At 56.3% G+C, this 18,335-nt stretch overlaps 1 protein-coding gene across 3 annotated transcripts in view; it reads left to right on the plus strand.

The window, feature by feature from the left end:
• The first annotated feature begins 144 nt into the window (after positions 1–144).
• The window catches only part of ZNF609 (zinc finger protein 609), a 35,667-nt gene continuing 17,476 nt past the window's right edge, over positions 145–18,335 (plus strand). For 2 of the 3 annotated variants that reach the window (XM_032446956.2, XM_015872316.3), the window contains exons 1-2: positions 145–284; positions 7,971–8,837. In XM_032446956.2, coding sequence (XP_032302847.1) covers positions 8,088–8,837 — 750 coding nt within the window. In that variant the 5' untranslated portion in view covers positions 145–284; positions 7,971–8,087. The remainder of the gene's footprint in view (positions 285–7,970; positions 8,838–18,335) is intronic. The other variant, XM_015872315.3, reaches the window with a different exon arrangement.

An 18,335-nucleotide genomic window follows, 5' to 3' on the forward strand; every position in this document is an offset into this window, starting at 1 on the left:
CGCTCCGCTCCGCGCTCCGGGCTCCGCCTTTTGCGTGGCGCCGGCTCCGGGCTGCCGCGTCCCCGCGGAGCCGAGCTTGGCCGAGCGGAGCCGAGCGGAGCCGAGTGGCCGTGCCCCGCGCCGCCCGCCCCGCCCCGCCCCGCCCCGCCCCGCCAGGCGGATACCGGCGCGGCCTGCGCGAGCGGCCCAGGCGGCATGGCGGGCCCGGCGGGCGGGCCGTAGCTGCCCGCGGCCCACCCGGCCCCATGGAGGAGACCTAGGGCCGCCGGGGCGCGAGAGAGCGGGTGAGTGCCGGGGGAGCCCCGGGCGGCGCGGCGGGCACGGAGGAGGAAGGGGGGGGGGGGGGGGGGGGGGGGGGGGGGGGGGGCGAGCACCGGGCCCCCCGTGCGGGTACCGGGTCGGGGCCTGTTTCTCCCGGCGGAGCCCGTTGGGGCCGCCCCCCCACCCCCCTCCTGCCCCCTCGCTGCCCGCCGGGCCGCTTCCCCCTCTCCCTCCCCCCTCTGGAACGTTAAGGCCGGGACCCCCGCGGCCGTTGTGGCTCCGAACCGCCCCTCGGCGGCCGTTGGTGCCCGGACCCCTTGGCCGCCCCCCGCCCCCAATCCCGTTCCCAACGATTCCCGCCCCCCCGCCGCCTCCCGCGTGACCCCGCGTTCCGCCGTTCGGCCCCCGGCGGGGGGGGGTGGTGGTTCTGTCGGGCCGGGGGTTGCGGTTCGGTTCGGCCCCGCGTTTCCCCGCCGTTCGCAGCGCCGCACTGGGCCGCTCCCGCGGCGCTGCCCGCTCCCTCCATTGTGTACACGGGAAGGTCACCGGTTCAGGCCCCGTCTGTCACGCCGCCCCCCCCCGCCCCCCCCGCTCCCCTCCCCGCGGGGCCGTGTGGCGGCGGGCGGTGCTCGCGGCCTTCCTCCCCCCCTCCCCCGTTCCCCCCGTGCTGCGGGGCCTGCGGGGCCGCTCGGCGCTTTGTGCGTGTCTCCGCCGTCGGACTGCGCCGCACATTTCTGCTCTTTGTTGGCAGCTCGCGGCCGCGCGCGGCGCTGGGAGAACCGCTGTGCTCCCATTGATCTGAGCCGGGACTTCGGCGCGGGGGGCTGCCCACGGAGCCCCGTCCCCTTCACGCCCCGCTCCCGTGGAGGCTCGTTCGGCCCCGTCCGCCTGCGGCGCGATGCGGCGCTTGGGCAGAGGCGGCCCCGCGTCAGAGCCGGCCGGGAGCGGGTCGCTGATGGAGCGAGGTACCGTGACCTGTAACGGAGCGTGGACACGGCTTTTGGGCTCGGCCTCTGCCCCCGGACCCCTCGGCTCTATGAAAGGCGTTTAGTCGCGAAGGAAAGGCTCTATGGGCGGAAGAGTGACCCAGGGACGCGTGCTGTATTGGAGCCGGTAGCGTCCCGGGGCTCAGCGGTGGTACCGGCAGCTCCTTCCTATTGCCTGGCACCTTCCCCCAGTGGAGACGTGTCTCCTGAGCGGGACCTTTCTCTGCTTCCCCGTGGTGGTGGGAGGAAGATCCACTCCACATCGCGTTGCTCTTGGCCTCCAGCAGGCGTTCCCACGCGCGGCCCTGCTCTGATTCGGATTAAGGCGCTGCTGATGCAACGCGGGTGCCAGATGTAAGGCGCTAAGCCTCTTTGTCCCCTTTATCCAGAACCTTATGTAAAGAGGATGGTATTTATGGTTCTGGGTGCATCGTTTCGGGGCTGCGTGATGGCACGTGCTCAGATGCTCTTATACAGCGGGTAAAGGAAACGTGGACTTTAGGGACTGCAGGGCATGGGGCAGTTCCCCACTGAGCTCCAGCTGAGGTTGGTGCTTGTTTGCACACAAAGCCATCTCCGTGACTTTGGGTTGAGTGGGAGATGAAGCTGCCCTTGGAGCTGTTTGTGCTTTGGGAAGGTACCACCCGGAGAGGTGGCCCGTGTGAGTTGGTTCTCCTTTGGCACTCGTTGTGATGCTCTATGGGCACCCTGTGCAGTGATCCATCACCCTGCAGGACTGTGCTTCCATGAGGTGGCTGCAGCGATGGGCTCTGCTGGTCCCATGGTCAGGATGGGATGGAAACTCACACCGTGACTTCAGCTCCCCTGGGGTGTTTTTGTGTTGAACGTAGCATTTCTTTGAAGGAAATGCCCATCTCGCTGCCGGTGAAAAATCTGTTTGCTAATTGCAGCCAAGATGTTGTTTTGCTTTTGCTGCAGCGGAGCATCCCTTATGTGCTTAGAAATGTTGGCCGTACCTGAGCGCTAGGTGTGCAGGCAGAGCATGGGTCAGTGCAGGGAGATCTTACAATGTTAAACTCCTGATCTCTGCGCTTTGTTTCCGTCTTTATGGAATAAGAAACAAAAAGGAGAGAGAGCGTTGTGCCTTTACGCAGCGGGTACGGGCAGGCTTTGCAGCGTGGGATTTAGTGTTGAGCTGCTATGGGCCGCTTGGCCTTGTGATGTCTGTGTGCTGTGCTCCATCAGGTGTGATGTCACTTTGTGCCGGGATGGTGATGTATCCATACAAAACAAGGCCGTTGGGGGACCGTTTCCATAGACGTGATGTCCCCTTCCTCAGCTCGGATGGAACAGAACCTTGTGGTGCTGCAGAGCAGTGGGAGCCAGGGCTCAGTGCTGGGCTGGGGGTCTCCATCTTCCTGCAGGATGGTGCCTCTTTGGGCAGGCTCTGCTCCTCGGCCTGGAGTCTTGCTCTGTGTTTTTCTGGCATAGCCATTCCTTCTCTTTGTGCCCATTGCCACAAGTAATTAAAACTGGACTACAGTTGGAAAATAGGCCAAGTGCACTTTGATGCATGATTCTTGTGTGTGTTTTTTTTCTCGTGTTCCATTACATGCTGGCTAATTCACAAAACTCGGTCATTTGCAATGGGCCATTAGTGTGAATTAGCAACTTTCTGATGTATATCATAGCATTGCAAATGGGCTTTATTAATCTGTGAAACACACCTATTTATTATCCCTCCCGTAAGAAAGAAAGCAAAAGGTGGGGGGGGGGAGGGGGAGGAGGAGGAGGGGAAGGTAGGAAAGAAGTGCTGTTGGGATTTGTTGCTCCAGTCCTCAGCGTGCTGCTGTTTGTCACTGCTTCCTTCTGCTTCCTCCTGTGCTTCGCAGCCTGGCTGGCTTTCTCCAAAGTGTTCCCAGGCTGGTGCCTTGACAGCAAGAGGGATTGCAGCTGTACCTCCAGTCTTCTGCTGCAAATGAAGCCTCCGCTCCTCTTGCCAAGGTGTCCTAATTGCTTATTGAGTGAGGGAAATTAACAGCGTTAATAGGAGAAGTGGTGGCTCCTTCATTTGGTGTTCTTTGTGCTCTGAAGGCTGAGATGTGTGAGCCCTGGGGTAGCTCCAGGCGCTCTCTGGTGGGCGAGGACAGGCTGCCCATTCTACATGGGGCTTTGTGAGGGTGTAGCCAGACTGGTTTGCAGTCCACACGGCCGCCTTGGTTGCAGTTTCCTAATGGAGAGGGAGAACCAACCCCCAGGTTTGTCCCATATGTCCCTACGGGCAGCATCACGATGCGCTGCTCAGTGCCAGGCTTTGCTCAGATGTCCCTTCTCCAGTGTCTGATGGTATTTTTGGCAGTGGTATGGCTGCCTGGGTTTGGTGGGAGCAAACTGGGGGGCACAGCAGTGCAACTGTGCTGAGTCTGGGGTGTTTCCAAGCTCATTCTGGCTGGATGGTGGTTGCAGGGGTGTGGACGGTGCTGTGGTTCTTGTTGGTTTTGAACCACCGTGTTCAGGCTGCCCAGAGCTGTGGGTGCCCCATCCCCAGAGGTACCAAGGCTGTGGATGGGCCCTGGGCAGCCTGAGCTGGGAGTGAGCAGGCTATGGCAGGGCTGGGAGCTGAGCTCAGTGGTCTCTGTGGTCCCTTCCAACCTGGGCCATTTTGTGATTCTGTCCCTGGTGTGAGAGCTGAGCTCATAAGGATGGAGCTGGCTGCCTTGTTCCCTGTCCTCTCCTCATGGTTAGGTTTCTCAGCTCCTCTTTCCCAGTGCAGCCTCATGTTGGGGGCAGCTGGTGCTGCATGGATGTGAGTCCTGCTGGTGAAACTCAGATTTTGAGTTCTGTGAGGTGGGACCTGTGGCTGGGCTTAAGGACAACAGTTCTGGCTATTGGGCTGCATCCATCCCCATGATGGGGTGATGGAAAGGCCAGGAAGAACATTCATCTGTTGTCCTACATGGGAAGGAGAGGAAGTGATGCTGGGTGCCTTCATGTGGCTCTGCAGGCATCAATAGCATTTTGTCCTGGTCACAGGTTTGTGCTCTTATAGTATGAAGCTCTTAGATTTCTCTGCATGTTGGTGGAAGAAACCAGAGTGGTGCTTGGTTTGGTACAGGGTTGGCAGCTGGGAAACAACGCAATGAAGTAATTGTGGATCTGAAGGTGTGTGTGCTCAGGGCAAACCAGAAACGGTGCCTTTGGTGCTGACGCGTCTGAAAGCCATTTGAGGATGAAAGAAGAGTTGTTCCCGTTTTTCCCATCGCACGACAGGAGGGGAGGCCTGAGACATTTCCTCCCCTTCCTTTCCTCTCTCTGTGTGCCTCACCGTGACATCGCAGCCGGTGACGCGGGGCTGTTGGTGCTGAGCGGCACGTGGAGCTCGGGGCTCTGTGCTCGGTGCTTCCTTTGGGAGCGTTGGGCTTTGTCAGCCACCCACTGGGCTCCTCCCCAGCTCTGCTGTGTGCTGGAGCAGAATCAGCATCAGAGAGGAGAAGCGCTGAGTTTTGGCTAACGCAGCAAAACCTGCTCTTCAAATCCCATGCCATGTGCCTGTATCTTGTTGTATCTATGGGATCCTTCTAGTAATTGAAGTTGTGCCTTGCTGGAGGGCTGTGTTTTGGGGTTACGAGCAGGTAGGAGGGTGTATGTGAGCACGAGTTCTGGTCTGAAGCACAGCTTTATGCAGATGGTGTGTGTTACATCTGTGTGTTTGGAGGTGGGTGGGTGTTGTGGTGGATAGATCCACTAAACTGCTCTGCAGTCCCACGGACATTGGGCTTCCCCCAGCAATGCCAGCACATGGCTCAGCCCTGGTGCTGCCCGGTGCCGGGTTCACCCCTTGTGTCACAGCTCCGCCAGCCCAAACTTGGAGTCCTGACGTAAGTTTGTGGAGCACTGGCAGTGCTGCAGTGCATGCTGGAAGATGTAGTCTCTCCAGGGTGCACCTCCATATTAAACGAGGAGGGTTTGGCTCCATTTTATTCAAATGGGGCTCAGCCTGCTGCCTCCTGGCAGCGCGCCCGCACCATCCCGCTGCAGCCGGGAGCCGCCGGAGTTGTGCCGGTGCCCGTTGGGACCGCGGCTGCTCCGTGTTGCTGGGTGTGCCTGGTGACTGCGCGGGGTGCGAGCGCACAGCCCTGTGCCCTGGGTGGCACTTAGCAGGGTGTCATGGCCAGGCGCCTTTGTCTGCTACGCCTCCAGTGATGAACAGGGGAGAGCGAGCCCTCCTCCCTGCCGGATTTCTGGAGCTGAAAGCAGCAATTGAGTGAGGAAGCTCCTTTGTGCAGATCTCTCCGTCTCCTCCTGTGTGTGCCAGCTGGCTCTCATTCAACATTTCTCTTTTTTTTTTTCTTTCCTTTTTATTTTTTTTCCCTTTTTCCCTCCCCCGGCTCTGGAGCGAGGGGGCGGGGAGAGAGGGAACGTCTTCAAAAGAAAGCTGCAGAAAAAAGACACGGAGTTACTTTGCAAAAATCCAACCCAAACAAGCCCAGCCGGGGAATTACGAGCACCGCGGCCCTGGGAAGGGGAGCGCGTCCCCTCAGAGCCTGCTTCGCTTGTAAAATGAAACAAAAAGGATCTGTTGCTGGGGTGGTGTGAAGAAGGGGCTGGGGGCACGTCTCATGCTGAGCCCCTCGGGTCCCTGTGCCTTTCTGTCCTCTTTGCCTCTCCTCCTTCCTGAAAGTTACGCAGAGTTGGTCTTGTTTGGGAGCCATTGGAGGCTGCTCCCGGAGTGCGTGGGGTTGAGCCAACCCCCCTCCATTGGGGCAGTACTTCCTCTGGCATCCCACCGTCCCTCCCCAGGTTCCAGTTCCATGGTGCAGGTGCAGGGCTCAGGGCTCGTCCAGGCTCAGTTGTGCTGCAACACAAAGGGCTGGGGCTCGTGCTGCTTCCCGGCTCTGCTGGGTGCTTTTTGAAGTGCTCTGTTTGAATAGTTTCCTCTAGGTGTGTTTGCAGTTGGCTGCTTGCTCCCAAAGTGAACTTTCAGGTTTGTCTCTAATATGCTGGCTCCTTCCCAGTGCGGAGATGTGGATTGGAGAGGTCTCGGCACCTAATGGAGCTGAATTATTCATGTCTGGTGCTGCGTGTGCGCAGCATTCCCAAGCAGAAAGCTGTCTCCTTGTCGGATCTGTGCACCAGGACTGCTCTTAAAATGCTGTGCTGGCAGGGCTCCAGCCAACCAGTGAGCACGTGCTGCTCGTGTTGCATGGGGATCCATCCGGTGATGGCGGGAGGTGAGTGGCGGTGTCAGGAGGAGGGTATGGGGGCCTGGACAACATTTAGGGCTGTGGGAACCGTTTTACCCCCTTGTGTCTGGGTTGGCTTGCAGGGAACCACCCTGCACTACATTCTGGAGCTGTGGGCTGGGATGCACTGCTCCTTCCCTGCTCCTCTTTGCAGTGCTTTCAGCACCCAGCCCATTCCAGTTGGTTCTGTTTGAGCTCTTCCCTGCCTGGCAGGGCCTGGGCTGCCTCCTCCATTGGCTGCTCCTGTTCTTCCTTGTGTTTGCTGAACCTGTTTGCTCCGCTGGACCTGTGGGCTCCCTCTGCCTTTTGTTATGGGAGGTATCAGCAGCCATTGTTGCTCACTGCTGCTGTATGCATAGCTCCAGTTCTAAGTCCTCATCTGCTGCCTGTATTTTCGGTATTTCACCATGGGATGGAGCATTAGGGTGCTGCAGGGCCAGGTGTGCTGCCGTGCCCCCAGTCTGCACAGGACATGGGACGGCAGCTCCAGCATGGGCTGCATGTTGGCTGCAGGGTGCAGAGTGGGATGCTCCAGCTGTGTGTACAGGAAGGTGGGCAGGAGGAGGAGGAAGCTGAGAGCAGTGCGTGGGGAGGCTTGGGGCGGCCGTCAGCATGCACAGAGCTCCTGATTCGGCACTTTCTGCCGCTGAAATGAGAGGTCAGTGCTTTTCATTTCCAGCCTGCACGCTCGCCCCTGGCTCCTGGGGTTCAGGCTCTCTGTAATGACCTGTCAGAGAGTGGATTATTGGCTGTGTGGAGCCAGGGATGCTGTGGGGAGCAGATGGAAAATGGTCTGGCTGCGGCAGCCTGTCTGATGAAAGAATCCTTGGCATTTTTACAGTGTTTGCATCTCTGGAAGCGCACCATGAAGCTGCTTTCCAGGCTCCTGCATGCTGGGGTTAGAAGAAATTGGTGTGTGCATGCATGGGTTTGTGGTTTTTGTTTTTTTTTTCCCCCCCTTGTTTCTCTTGAAGTCACCTGTTTTTGAAGTACTGCTTGTCAACAGCAGCAGGCCTTGGGCCCAGCAGAGCTGGAGAGGGGCCTCATCCATTCGGGGCTCAGGGCTTCCACCCAGCTCTGCAGCTGCACGGCCAGGCTGCATTGCTGCGGTGCCGCTCAGTGCCATCCCGCGTGGCCTGGAGCTGGGATTTATTTCCCAGGGAGGCACTGAGCCCCGTGTCTGGCAGCGGGGCAGCCCCCAGCCGTGGGTGGCATCAGCGGGAGAGGAATCAATCCTCCATCCCAGGGCTGCGCTCAATAATTCAGAGGGAAATGGCGAGCGGGGAATGTGTGAGTAATGTCTTGTTGGAGCTGGGAGCTGTGACCTGCCAGGGCCTCGCATTGATCGAGGGACCGCTGCCAGATGGCAGCTGCTGCTGCAGGGACGTGAGGACGGGAGAGGGGACTCGTACCCTGCCATGAGCTGGAGCATGTGGTGACGGTGGGGTGAGAGCTGGGTGCGGCTGCCCCTCTGTGCCATCCCTCCGCGTCTAACTTCTCTCTCTGCTCTCCCTTCCAGCAGCGATGCCGTCACCTGGGCAGACCCCGAGCGCCGGCAGCCTGAGGACGTAGCGCTGCAGACCCGGGGCAGGAGGCAGGGAAGAGCCTTGAACCGTGAGGGGCCGTTAACTCTAAGATGTCCTTGAGCAGCGGAGCTTCCGGAGGGAAAGGAATTGATGCGAACCCGGTAGAGACGTACGACAGTGGGGATGAATGGGACATTGGCGTAGGGAATCTCATCATTGATCTGGACGCTGATTTGGAGAAGGATCAGCAGAAATTGGAAATGTCGGGCTCTAAGGAGGTGGGGCTCCCAGCGCCCAACGCGGTGGCGACCCTACCCGACAACATCAAGTTTGTGAGCCCGGTGCCGGGCCCACAGGGCAAGGAGGGCAAATCCAAGTCGAAAAGGAGCAAGAGTGGCAAGGACAGTGGCAAACCGGCCCCGGGCAGTTCCATGTTCACGGCCGGTGAGGGAGCTGGGGGCAAGAAGGAGGCTCAAGGACGCTCTGGGGACGGCGTGAGTTCAGGGGGTTTGGGACCTGCTGTAACCCCCAAGGGCTCGGAGAAGTCGGCCAAGGCGTCTCGCAGCGTGGCCGGCTCCAAGAAGGACAAGGAGGGCGGTTCGTCCAAAAGCAAGAAGGAAAGGAGTGAGGGTGCAGGGGCTCTGATGGAGAAGGAACCTGGTGTGCTGCAGCCCTTGGCCCTGGCTGTGAGGGTGGGACAGTACGATGGTGGCCAAGGGTCAGAGCCTGCTGCTGCCACAGAGCAGCTTGGGAGTATAGCTATTGACACAGGAGCTGCGCTCAACCCCCTGGGTGTTAAGTCGGAGCTGGAGGATGGGGAAGGAGAGTGCCGGCAGCTGAAAAAGGTCAAATCGGAGAAGGTAAGGAAGGGTTCAGGCTGTGGGTGGAGGGCTGGCAGTGCCAGAGGTTGCTCTGCTCTGTGACATGCTGCTGCGTGTGGTGAAGGAGCAGGGCTGGCTCCCATCAACTTCCCTGGTCCCTGTGGCCCTGCAGGAGGAGCCCAGAGGGTGATGCATAGCTCTCTGCCTCCTCCAGCTCCTGGCACAGTGGGCACTATGGGCTTCCAGCCTGTTGTCAGCCACAGCAGCCTTGCTGTGTGTGTCAGAGCTCCCTGTGTTCCCCAAGGACTTCTTTTCCCTTGCATCATTTGCTGAGGAAGAGACCTTAATGTGCTGCTAAGCGTGGGGCTGACGGGATCCTCCTCTCATGGCCTGCCAGTGGCCGTGGGCTTTGTCCAGCTTGCAGCAACAGTCAGCCCATGCCCTCTATCCTGCTGTGGATGGTTGTCATGCATTTCTCCTCTGCTGCTGTGTGGCACTGGTGCTGTGGCTGGGCAGGAGCAGCGTATGTATGTACCCTGCAATTCAATTCTGAGATCCCCGTGGGTTGCACTGTTGGAGCATTCCTGGTCTTTCTGAGTGCCTGAGCAGTGGTTTGGGCACCTTCGGGTGCACGGCTTTGTGTGCTGGTGCCCACCAAAGCCCCTTTGTGCCAGTGTCACCGTGCTTCTGGACTACGCAGATGCATGGGATTGGATTTCTGCCCGACAACATGGAAGCTGATGCATCTCCCCTCTGGTTCTGATGTGGGGACTTTGGACACTGGAAGGGGGAAGATGGGGAGGGGGATGGGGAGAACTGCTGATGTCAGCAAGAGTGGGGAAATGTCTGCAAAAGAGTGTAGAGCTACAAAAATACAGACAGCTGGAGGAGAGAGCAAGGAATGGAGTGAGTGGCTCCAGGGTAGGTCAGGGAAAAAGGCCTGTGGGGTCATCAGCTGAAGCCTGTGAAATGAAGGAGTGGTGTGGAAAAGGTGTGTTGTTTCCATGTCCTTTCCGGCACCAGAACCCAGGTGAATGATGCTGGGAAGAGGAGCAAATTCTTTTGTATGATGCATTTGAATGGCTGCAAAAAGTTGTGGATGCTGCATGTTGGGCTTGTGGAGGAAAAGCTTGTTGGGTGCTTGTGTGGCCTCTTTATCTTGAGGTGGTTTCCATCTGAGGAGGGAGGGGAAGAATGAGGGGTAGGGATCCCCTGCATGCAGCCACCTCTTGCCGAGCTCCCCTACCCTCCTTTAGCTCAATCTGTGAGTCCCTGCCGCGTCCTCAGCAGAGATACCGGGAGCAGGAAGGGGGCTCAGTTCCTGCAGGGAGCCTCGTGCTGGGCCTTGCACACAGCCCAGTGCTGAGGTGCAGCATTTGAGGGGAGCAGCGGTGCTGGGCAGCCAGGGGATGTTAAGCATTAAACAAAAGAGCCTCCCAGCTCTTGGCTGCTGCTCCGGCTTTGTTTTGATTGAGAGCTTGTTCAGCAGGAGGAGGGTGGGTTTTTCTTTCTTTTTTTTCCCCCCTGATGATTGTCCAGATGTGATGCTGCTGCAAACAAGGAAAAGGCAAACAGAAGCTGCTGAAAGCTCTGTTCTGCACAAAATCCTCCCTATATCACGTGTACTGCAGTTCCGGACAGCAAGGGCTTGTTTGTTCCCCTGCAAATGCCATCGCTGTGTTTTCATCCCATGTTCTGTTTCCTGAAGTCAGCGAAGCTTTGCACTGAGCACACTAGTGCTGATCTGAGGGTGAGGGGACATGGGAAGGGGATCCAAACTGTGCCATTGCTCTGCTTTGTCTTTGCCCTGACACTCATCCTCTTGTTTGTCCTCTTTGCTAGCAGATGGCACAGCAGGTTCACAGTGCTTGGAGCTTCCAGCTCTATGCGCCATTTTTGATATTAGGTTTTGATATTTCCTCCTCTGTGGGCAGCTCTTTTGCTGTGATGCAGAATTATTTGGGCAGCTTCTCTGCCTGAAGCTTGGAGCAGCCCTTGGAGCCATTATGCCCATCTGTACCCCGCTGAGGTCTTGGTGCATGTCCTGCTGCAGGTAGGGGCTGGAGTCCCACGTTTCCTTTTGGGAAGGTGCTGCTGCTTGATGCCTGTCTCTGGAGTACCAGCAGAGGTTTGGTTTCATTGCTGCCTCTCTGACAGCACTCGGCATTGGCAGTACAGTGGCATTATTACATGTGCCTTCCATGCTTGCAAAAAAAAAAAGCCCACAATGGCCTTCTTACCCCAAAGATTATTGTTTTTCTTGGCTCACTGCTGTACCATGCAGGGGTTCAGCGTAGCTTGGGCTGCTCTGTGCAGCCAACCCCAGCATGGTGAGGATGAATGGGCTCGAGATGGTGGATTTGCAAGCACGTGTGGCCAGGCAGGGATGAGGCATTGTGTGCCTGCCCCAGTCTTGTGCTTCAGCATCAGACTGACCCCAGTGCCATGGGTGGTGGTGATGAGTAGTGGCCGTTGTGGCTTTGCTCTTCTCAGAGCTGAAGCAAAAAACACCCCTTAAAAGGAAACGTCCAGGTGCTTTTCAGGCACTGTGGAGCCGTCTGTGTCCATCTGCTGCAGTTCCTCTGTTTTCACTAGGGTTTTAGGGCACGCAGGGTGTCCAAACCCAATGCTGTGAGCTGCTTGAGGCTGAGGCTTCCCACCCTTGCTCCAGCTTTTTCTAGGGATCGGCAGCTTTGGCAGCCCCAGCCGGGGCCGAGCCAAGGGCAGCCAGGGAGCACACAGCGGCAGCTGCCGGCTCTTCTCGCCGCAGTTTCCTTTCTCCAGCCATGCTTGAGTAAGCTGCCTTCGGAGCTGCTGACAGGGCTGCCTTTGGAGGCCTTGGAAATTACACTGCTCATTTCCTTATCGTCCCCTGACCCGCAGTGCAGAGCCTTCTGCTGCAGGAACAAGGCGAGGAGGGGCACGCAGCCAACATGTGTCAAGAGCTACAAAGGAGGAAATTGGACTTGTTCACTTAAAACCATGGGGTTAGGCTCTGAGTTTTGGCTCCTGCTGAGAGGTTATTTATATGTGTGTGCTTTTTGTTTTTTTTCCTTTCTGAAGGCTGCTTGCAGTCTGGGAGCTTCGGCTGATCCCACCTCACCGTACATTGTAGCAGAGCAGGGGAAATCGTGTCTCCTCCTGCTGGTTTTCCCACCAGGCACAGCTGAAGGGCTGGTTTCAGGCTGCGTTAGCTTCCACACACAGCTCGTTTGCATCACCAGGTCCAATTTAAGAGCTGATTTGCAGTGCAGCCCCATCTCCATCGCACGGTGCAATTCCCCCCTGGTGCTCTGGCAGCAAAGGCCGGTGGCTCCCTGTCAAGGACACAGTGGCACGAGCACTGCTGAGCAACCCGCTCCTGTTCGCCAAGCACGAGAGTGGAATGACAATGCAAGGAATGAGGAAAATGCAGGAGGGGGAACTGCTCCTTGTTGAGGGACTTTGCACCGGGCGCACAGCGCTTCCTTGGCTGGGAGAAGCCATAAATGCATGGCGGTGTGTGCTCTGTGGTTCCCCAGCCTCGCTGTGATCAGAGATGTGGCCACCACATGCCCCAGCACACTCACCCACCTGCCTGGCGTCTCCTCCAAAGGAGACTCCTTGGCAGATGGTGGCTGCTTTAGATGGGTCAGATTGTGAGGCTAACTGGCTTTGGTGGATTCTCTTGTGTCTGTTGCCTTGCTTCCAGGCTGACGGTAGCTGCTTATTAGCCTAATGACCCCTGCTGCACAGCACCATTTATCTGGCTGAGCAAGATTTCTTTAAAGGAAGATTTGCCGGCGTCTCCAGTGCCATGTAGCCCCGAAGGCTTCAAAACCACGAGCTGCTCTCGCAGCCCTTCTGGGGAGCTGATGCACGGGGAGTGTGCCAGAAATAATCCACTAATGAGCAAATCTGCCGCTCCACCTGGCAGCCTGCTGTGCTCAGTGCTCTGCTGGCCCTCCCTGTGCCTTTCCAGGCTGCCTTAGTGGGCACCGCCACCTTTCCCAGCTTGCTTCATCCTCTTTCTGGTCACCGTGCTGTGCTATGGGCGCTTTGGGCTTGGAGCTTGAGCTCATCCGTAAGCACAGCCTCAGAGCTTCCCCATAACACGGCGGCCCATGGGCGCACAGCAGCCAGCTGGCTGGGCTCTGAAAGGATGGGGAGGTGTTGGCAGCCTGCTGATGTGCTGCTGCTGATGGAAGTGTCTGCTGGAGATATTGCCGTCCCTGTTACTCAGCCCAGCCCAGGGGCCGTGCAGGGAGCTCAGGGGTGACAATAAACACGTTGGGGCTGGGTTGTGTGCAGGCACACTGTGCTTGGGGGAGCCACTACCACGCATGGTGGGATGCGTGCCAGGTGCTGCAGGTGGAGCTGCAGCTCCAAATGGTGGTTAGGCTTTTTGTGTCTGTCTGTGTGTGTTTCTTCTTTTCTTTTTTTTCCCCTTCCCTGAGCCAGAAAGCAATCTAGTTCCAGGAAGCTTGCTCCCCAATTAGCCATGTAAATGCCGGGCTGTGATTTTTCCCAGGTGCTGTGCAAACGAGCGCTGTTCCCAGAGTCCCCTTTCGCCTCCATTCCAGCTTCCAGTGGGGAGCAGCCCTGCTCATCCCCCTCACTGCAGTGAGCTGAGCTCAAAGGGGGTCTTGGTGGAAGAGGACAATGTAGAGCCAAGGCTGGAGGCTGAGCAGGTCCCTTCTGAAGGCTGAAAAGGATCCAGTGAGGGGAGCATGGCGTTGTGCCACCAGGCTCTTTGAGGTGGTAACCAAGTGATCAGTGAGACCTGTGTATCTGTAGGATGCCTTGTAGGGAGAGCAACATGGCTGAGCTTTGAGCGCTGTTTGCTGTTCTGTGGCTTGGAAGGGAGGAAAGCAAATGTGTTTATGTGTATATATATCTATATACTACAGCCGTTTGCTAACAGGAAGGCTTTTTTTTTTTTTTTTTCCCTTAGCATTAACATTTCAAGGCACAGGAACTCTTTAGATATTTGGTATTTTATGGTCTTTCAGGCTGGCTATTAATACTGCACTTTGTGTACAAGGGTGAAGGGAGCTGGTAGGGCTGGGCCTTTGCAAGAATGCCTTTGAGTGTCCTATTGGAGGGGAAAACGCTACAGCCACCCACTGCCTCTGCTCTTCCTGGCTCTGCCCTGCAACAAGAGAAGGGGGGTCTTCCCATGCTGGAGAACCTGAAGGGTGAGGACTCAGATCCGCATGTTGTTGAGCCTTCCTGCAGGTGGATTTGGTGTTCTCCAAGGGTGCTTGTGGAATTAAAAATGGGGTCTGGTGGCAGTGGTGCCTCAGCACATATGGAGGGTGGGGTGGAGAGGGCAGGTGCTGGATTTTCTAGTTTGAATGAAGGCTGTTTTGGGTTTCCCACTGCAGTGCTTCCATAGCCAGCCTGCAGGAGCCCTTGGGTTGAAGAAGGAGAAGATGGAGAAAGGTGTCATGCTGTCGACATTTCAAATGCAGCACTGAAGTGGTGCCCATAGTGATGGTGCAGCATGAAACATACCCACACCGACAGTGATCCGAGCATCGTGCGAACAGGGCTATTAAAACCCAACCTCCTCTGGGAGCTGATGGTCTGATACGGAAGATGGGAAGAGAATTGCTTTCAATTTCCCATTGATCCTAACGAGCCTGTGTGGGAGACCGAGATGGCCCAGCTGCGTCGGTGGCTATTAACGCTGGCACTCAGTGCCGCGTTCAGGACTTCTTTACTTCTCAGTTCTAGGAAATGGAATCAAGAGAAAACCACTTAGGAGGATTTTAATCAGAACTTGGCAGAGGAATTTAAGGAAAGCGGAGAAATTTGACGAACCCGCTTTGCACTGAGGCTGCTGATGAATGGAAAGGGCAAAAATAGGGGAGCGTGTGGGTGGCTTGGGTTTCTTGTGGCCCGTTTAATCGGATCGTGTTAGTGCTTCTGGATGAGGAGAACAAGAAAATAAGCCTACTTCAAAGTGCTGGAGGCTTGCTGAAAGCTGCAGTCCTCTGGGAGCAGCTGATGAAAGTTGTCCCAGATCTACTGGAGATGGCCAGCGCTGGCCTGGGTGGAGAAGATTGCTTAATTTACAGTAATCATTGCTGTAGCGGTTGCACAGATTGGATTTGTTTGAGAATCTGTTGGTAGCAGTGGGAAATGCTGGTGGGGGTGGGAAATGTCGTGTGAGATTCAGAGCGTCGGAGGATGGCTTTTGGTGATGGGTTTGGTGTGATGGGAGCTTTGTCTCAGCCCTGTAAGCTTGAGTTCCCCATAATGTCCTCTCATCCAAGAGCTGAAGGGAGCAAGAACTCTTCTGATAAACCTGCCAAGAATAATATTTGCTTGGGACAAAGCACTGCTCTCAGGACTTCCTCTTGTAGAAGAGTTATGGGTGAGTGAAGCAGGCAGCTGTATGAAGGCCCCTGGGCTCCCAGGGGTTACGTGTCCATGGGTTCTCAGTGCGTTGGTGGGTGCTGAGGAGGCAGCGGGATGCAGCTCGTCCTTGAAGTGTTGTGTGAAAAGCCATCTGAGCAGTAGGTTGGTTCTTGGCACCTGGGAGAAGCAGCGTAAAGCTGAGCGCAGCAGCCTCGACTCTGCCCCTTTCATTGTGTTCCTGCTGGCAGTGTTTTTCCCCACACATCACACATCCCTGTGCTGTGACTTTGTTTGACAACTCCTGCGCAAAGACAAGGAGCTCTGCTCCTCCCCCAGTGAGACATATAGGTATATACACAGCATGTGTTCTCCAAAGTTGTGCACACGGGAAGCAAAATATGTTTGTGATGCCATATGCATTGTGGGGACAGAGCTGGCTCTGCTGGAGGAAGCACAACAAGCTCTCCTGACATGTGCTGGCATTGCACTGCACTCTGCTTCTCCTGATGGACACCGCTTCGCTTCTATTTGCAGTCAACCAAAGCAATCCATTTTTAAGGTGCTGTGGGGAAAAGGATGCTTGTAGGACTTAACTCTGAACCCCTTGGCTGGAGGTATGTGTGTCCCGTCGAACCTCGGGGTGGGAGCATCCCATCTGTTTTGGCTGGGATACTCTGATTCTGTGGGTATTGATCCCATGGACAGTTCTGTGGGATAGGGAGCCTGGCCCAGTAGTGTCACTGGGGGACCCAGCTGGCATTTGGCCCAGCAGACTTGGAGGGAGGGAGCTGCCTTTTGGTCCAGGCCAAGAATTTGTAGGCCTGATGGATCTGTCCTGGTGCCGGGCTGCAGCACAGCTCCATCCTGGATTTATTGCTGTTGGCACGCACCCGGCCAGCTTCTGCAGCTCATGCCTTCCTGGGCGGAGGGACAAACGCTGTTTGTTTTTTCTGGACTGAAATGGAAATCTCAGTGTTATGTTGCTCATTTGTTTTGTTTTGTGTTTTCCTATTCTTTCCTTTTAAAGTCCAGTTGTGCAGGTCTTCATGCTCTGTCTTGCAGCCTGGTGGTGTTTTGCTGGGCAGAAGATGGCTGCTAGAGCAGAGCTTGTAGAGGAGCTGCTTTTTTGCAGTGCTGGGTGACTTGTGTGTGCAACCCAGGGAAGTTCAGCTTTGCTCTGGAAGGTGATGCAGGTCCTTTCCCTTGTGTCTCAGCCTGTTTTCAAAGACCTTTGGATGGGCACCACCTGATGCGTGGTGATGGAGGTGGTGGTGTTCAGTGCAGAGACATTGCAATGGAGATTGTCTGATAAGGGAAGCAGACCAGCTGGAACACTCCTCTAGCCCTTGCAGGTAGGTCTCCCACTGAAGCCATACACCTGCAAGCAGCTGTGTTGGAATGCAGACATCTCCTTGAAAATGGGAAATGTCTCTTTGCAGTTTGGGCTCGGGTGCAGGAGCTGTTCCATGTGGCCATCGGGGCTTTGCAGGAGGCGTCCTGGTGCATCCTCCCACACTGATGCTTGAGGGTTTGTGCAGCCATGTGGGGAACTGGGTCAGGGAATGATCCAATTAAAAGCTACACCGAGCAGCAAAAAAAAAAAAAAAAGCTGGTTTTAAGCAGGCGGCCTCCTTAGGCTGACCAAATGTGTTGGTAAGAGAGCTCTGGGCTGGGGAAGGGGTGATGGATGGAGCGTGGTGGAATGGTTTCTTGCAGCAGTGATGCCACCAGTTCTGTGTTGGTAGGCAGTCTCAAGGAGAACAAACCAATACCTGCTGATGTTCCAGAGCCTTCCTTTGCCTCCTGGAGAGCCCAGCCTGGCTCCCTGCACTGCTCTCTCAAGGTTCCTTGCCACATTTTGGGAGGCTGCTTCCCTGAGGGCTGTGGGCGCAGGAGGGGAATGCAGCACCGCACCCATGCCCATCCTCACTGCCTGGGGCTGGAGGGGGGGGGGGGTTGCCTTTGGTAATCCTGCCTAATCCTTTAATCTGTATCAACACTGATAGGTATTAAAGCAGCAGATAAGATTCAGCCCATGGTTTGCAGCTCAGCGATCTCCCCACCCTCTTGCGGCTAAATCTGTGCTGGCGATGCCTTCTTTAAGGGGACCGTGCCTGTTTGCCTGGTGGCCATGATGGCCTGAGCAGCTGGATTAGCCAGAGCACGTCCTTGTCTCTGGGCTCCAGCTTGCCAGACAAGCCCATCGATTGGCTGCATCTGTTTGAGCCCTGTGGTGCTCAGTGACAGACATTTTGTGATGAAGGAAGCCCTCCAGTTGCATGTCCCACTGCCTGGAGCAGATCTGCCTCCTGCCATTTTCTCTTGCGGGTCCTGCTGAGTGAGCCTGATTTGGCAATAAATGCTTAGTGTTTGGGCACCTGAATGAGCTGGGCTCCATCCCAGCATGCAGGTGAGACCCTGGACCTGGCTCTGCTTAGGCATTCCCTGTATCTTCTGGCACCAGATGAGGGTTGTTAACACTGGGAAGAGTAGCTTCCAGTTGAGTTTCCTGCACAAAGCAGTCTGTTCCTGTGGTCTGGCTCATCCCCTTTTCCCCATCCTCCTCCAGCTTCTCCCCATGTGCATGGGATTGCTCCGAGTTTGCCACTACTTCTCTCATCAGCAAAGCCATGGTTAATCCTTCCCTTAAATCCTTTAAGCTGTCAGCAAACAAACCCCTTCTTAAACTTCTAGCACGCAAGCCCTGCTGGGACAAAGCCCAGCTCCCAAAGCCAAGCTTTTATTTCTCTTCCCACATCCTTGAGCTCCTGCTCCCATTTTCTTCCAGTGCCAGGGCCTGATGCCGTGGGTGGCTCGACTGCAGCATGACCTGCGGTGCTGGATCTAGGGTGTGAAAATTCAGGTTCCTAATTACCTAATGGCAGGTTCCCGGTGTGCCATGTCGTTTGAAGTCACAGGTGAAGATTTGTTATTTAGATGGAGGTCAGCTGAGGCTGCTGTCTTTCCAGGAGCCTTACAGAGCTTTTGTTGGCATTGCTTCTGCACCGCCTGTGTTGGACACTGCAGGCTGGAACTCTGGGATTTGTGCCTTGGGCGTGCTTGGCTGTCTGTACACAATCCCTCAACTCTTTCCTCATTGGTTTTGCTATGAGTGACAGCGATGATGATGTGTTGACTGTTTGGGTCCTCCAGCCTATTGATGCGATCCGAACCCAAGGTGGTACTGTTCTT

This window comes from Coturnix japonica, chromosome 14 (assembly GCF_054131305.1).
Source record: "Coturnix japonica strain WE chromosome 14, WE-NBRP24, whole genome shotgun sequence".
NCBI lineage: Eukaryota > Metazoa > Chordata > Aves > Galliformes > Phasianidae > Coturnix > Coturnix japonica.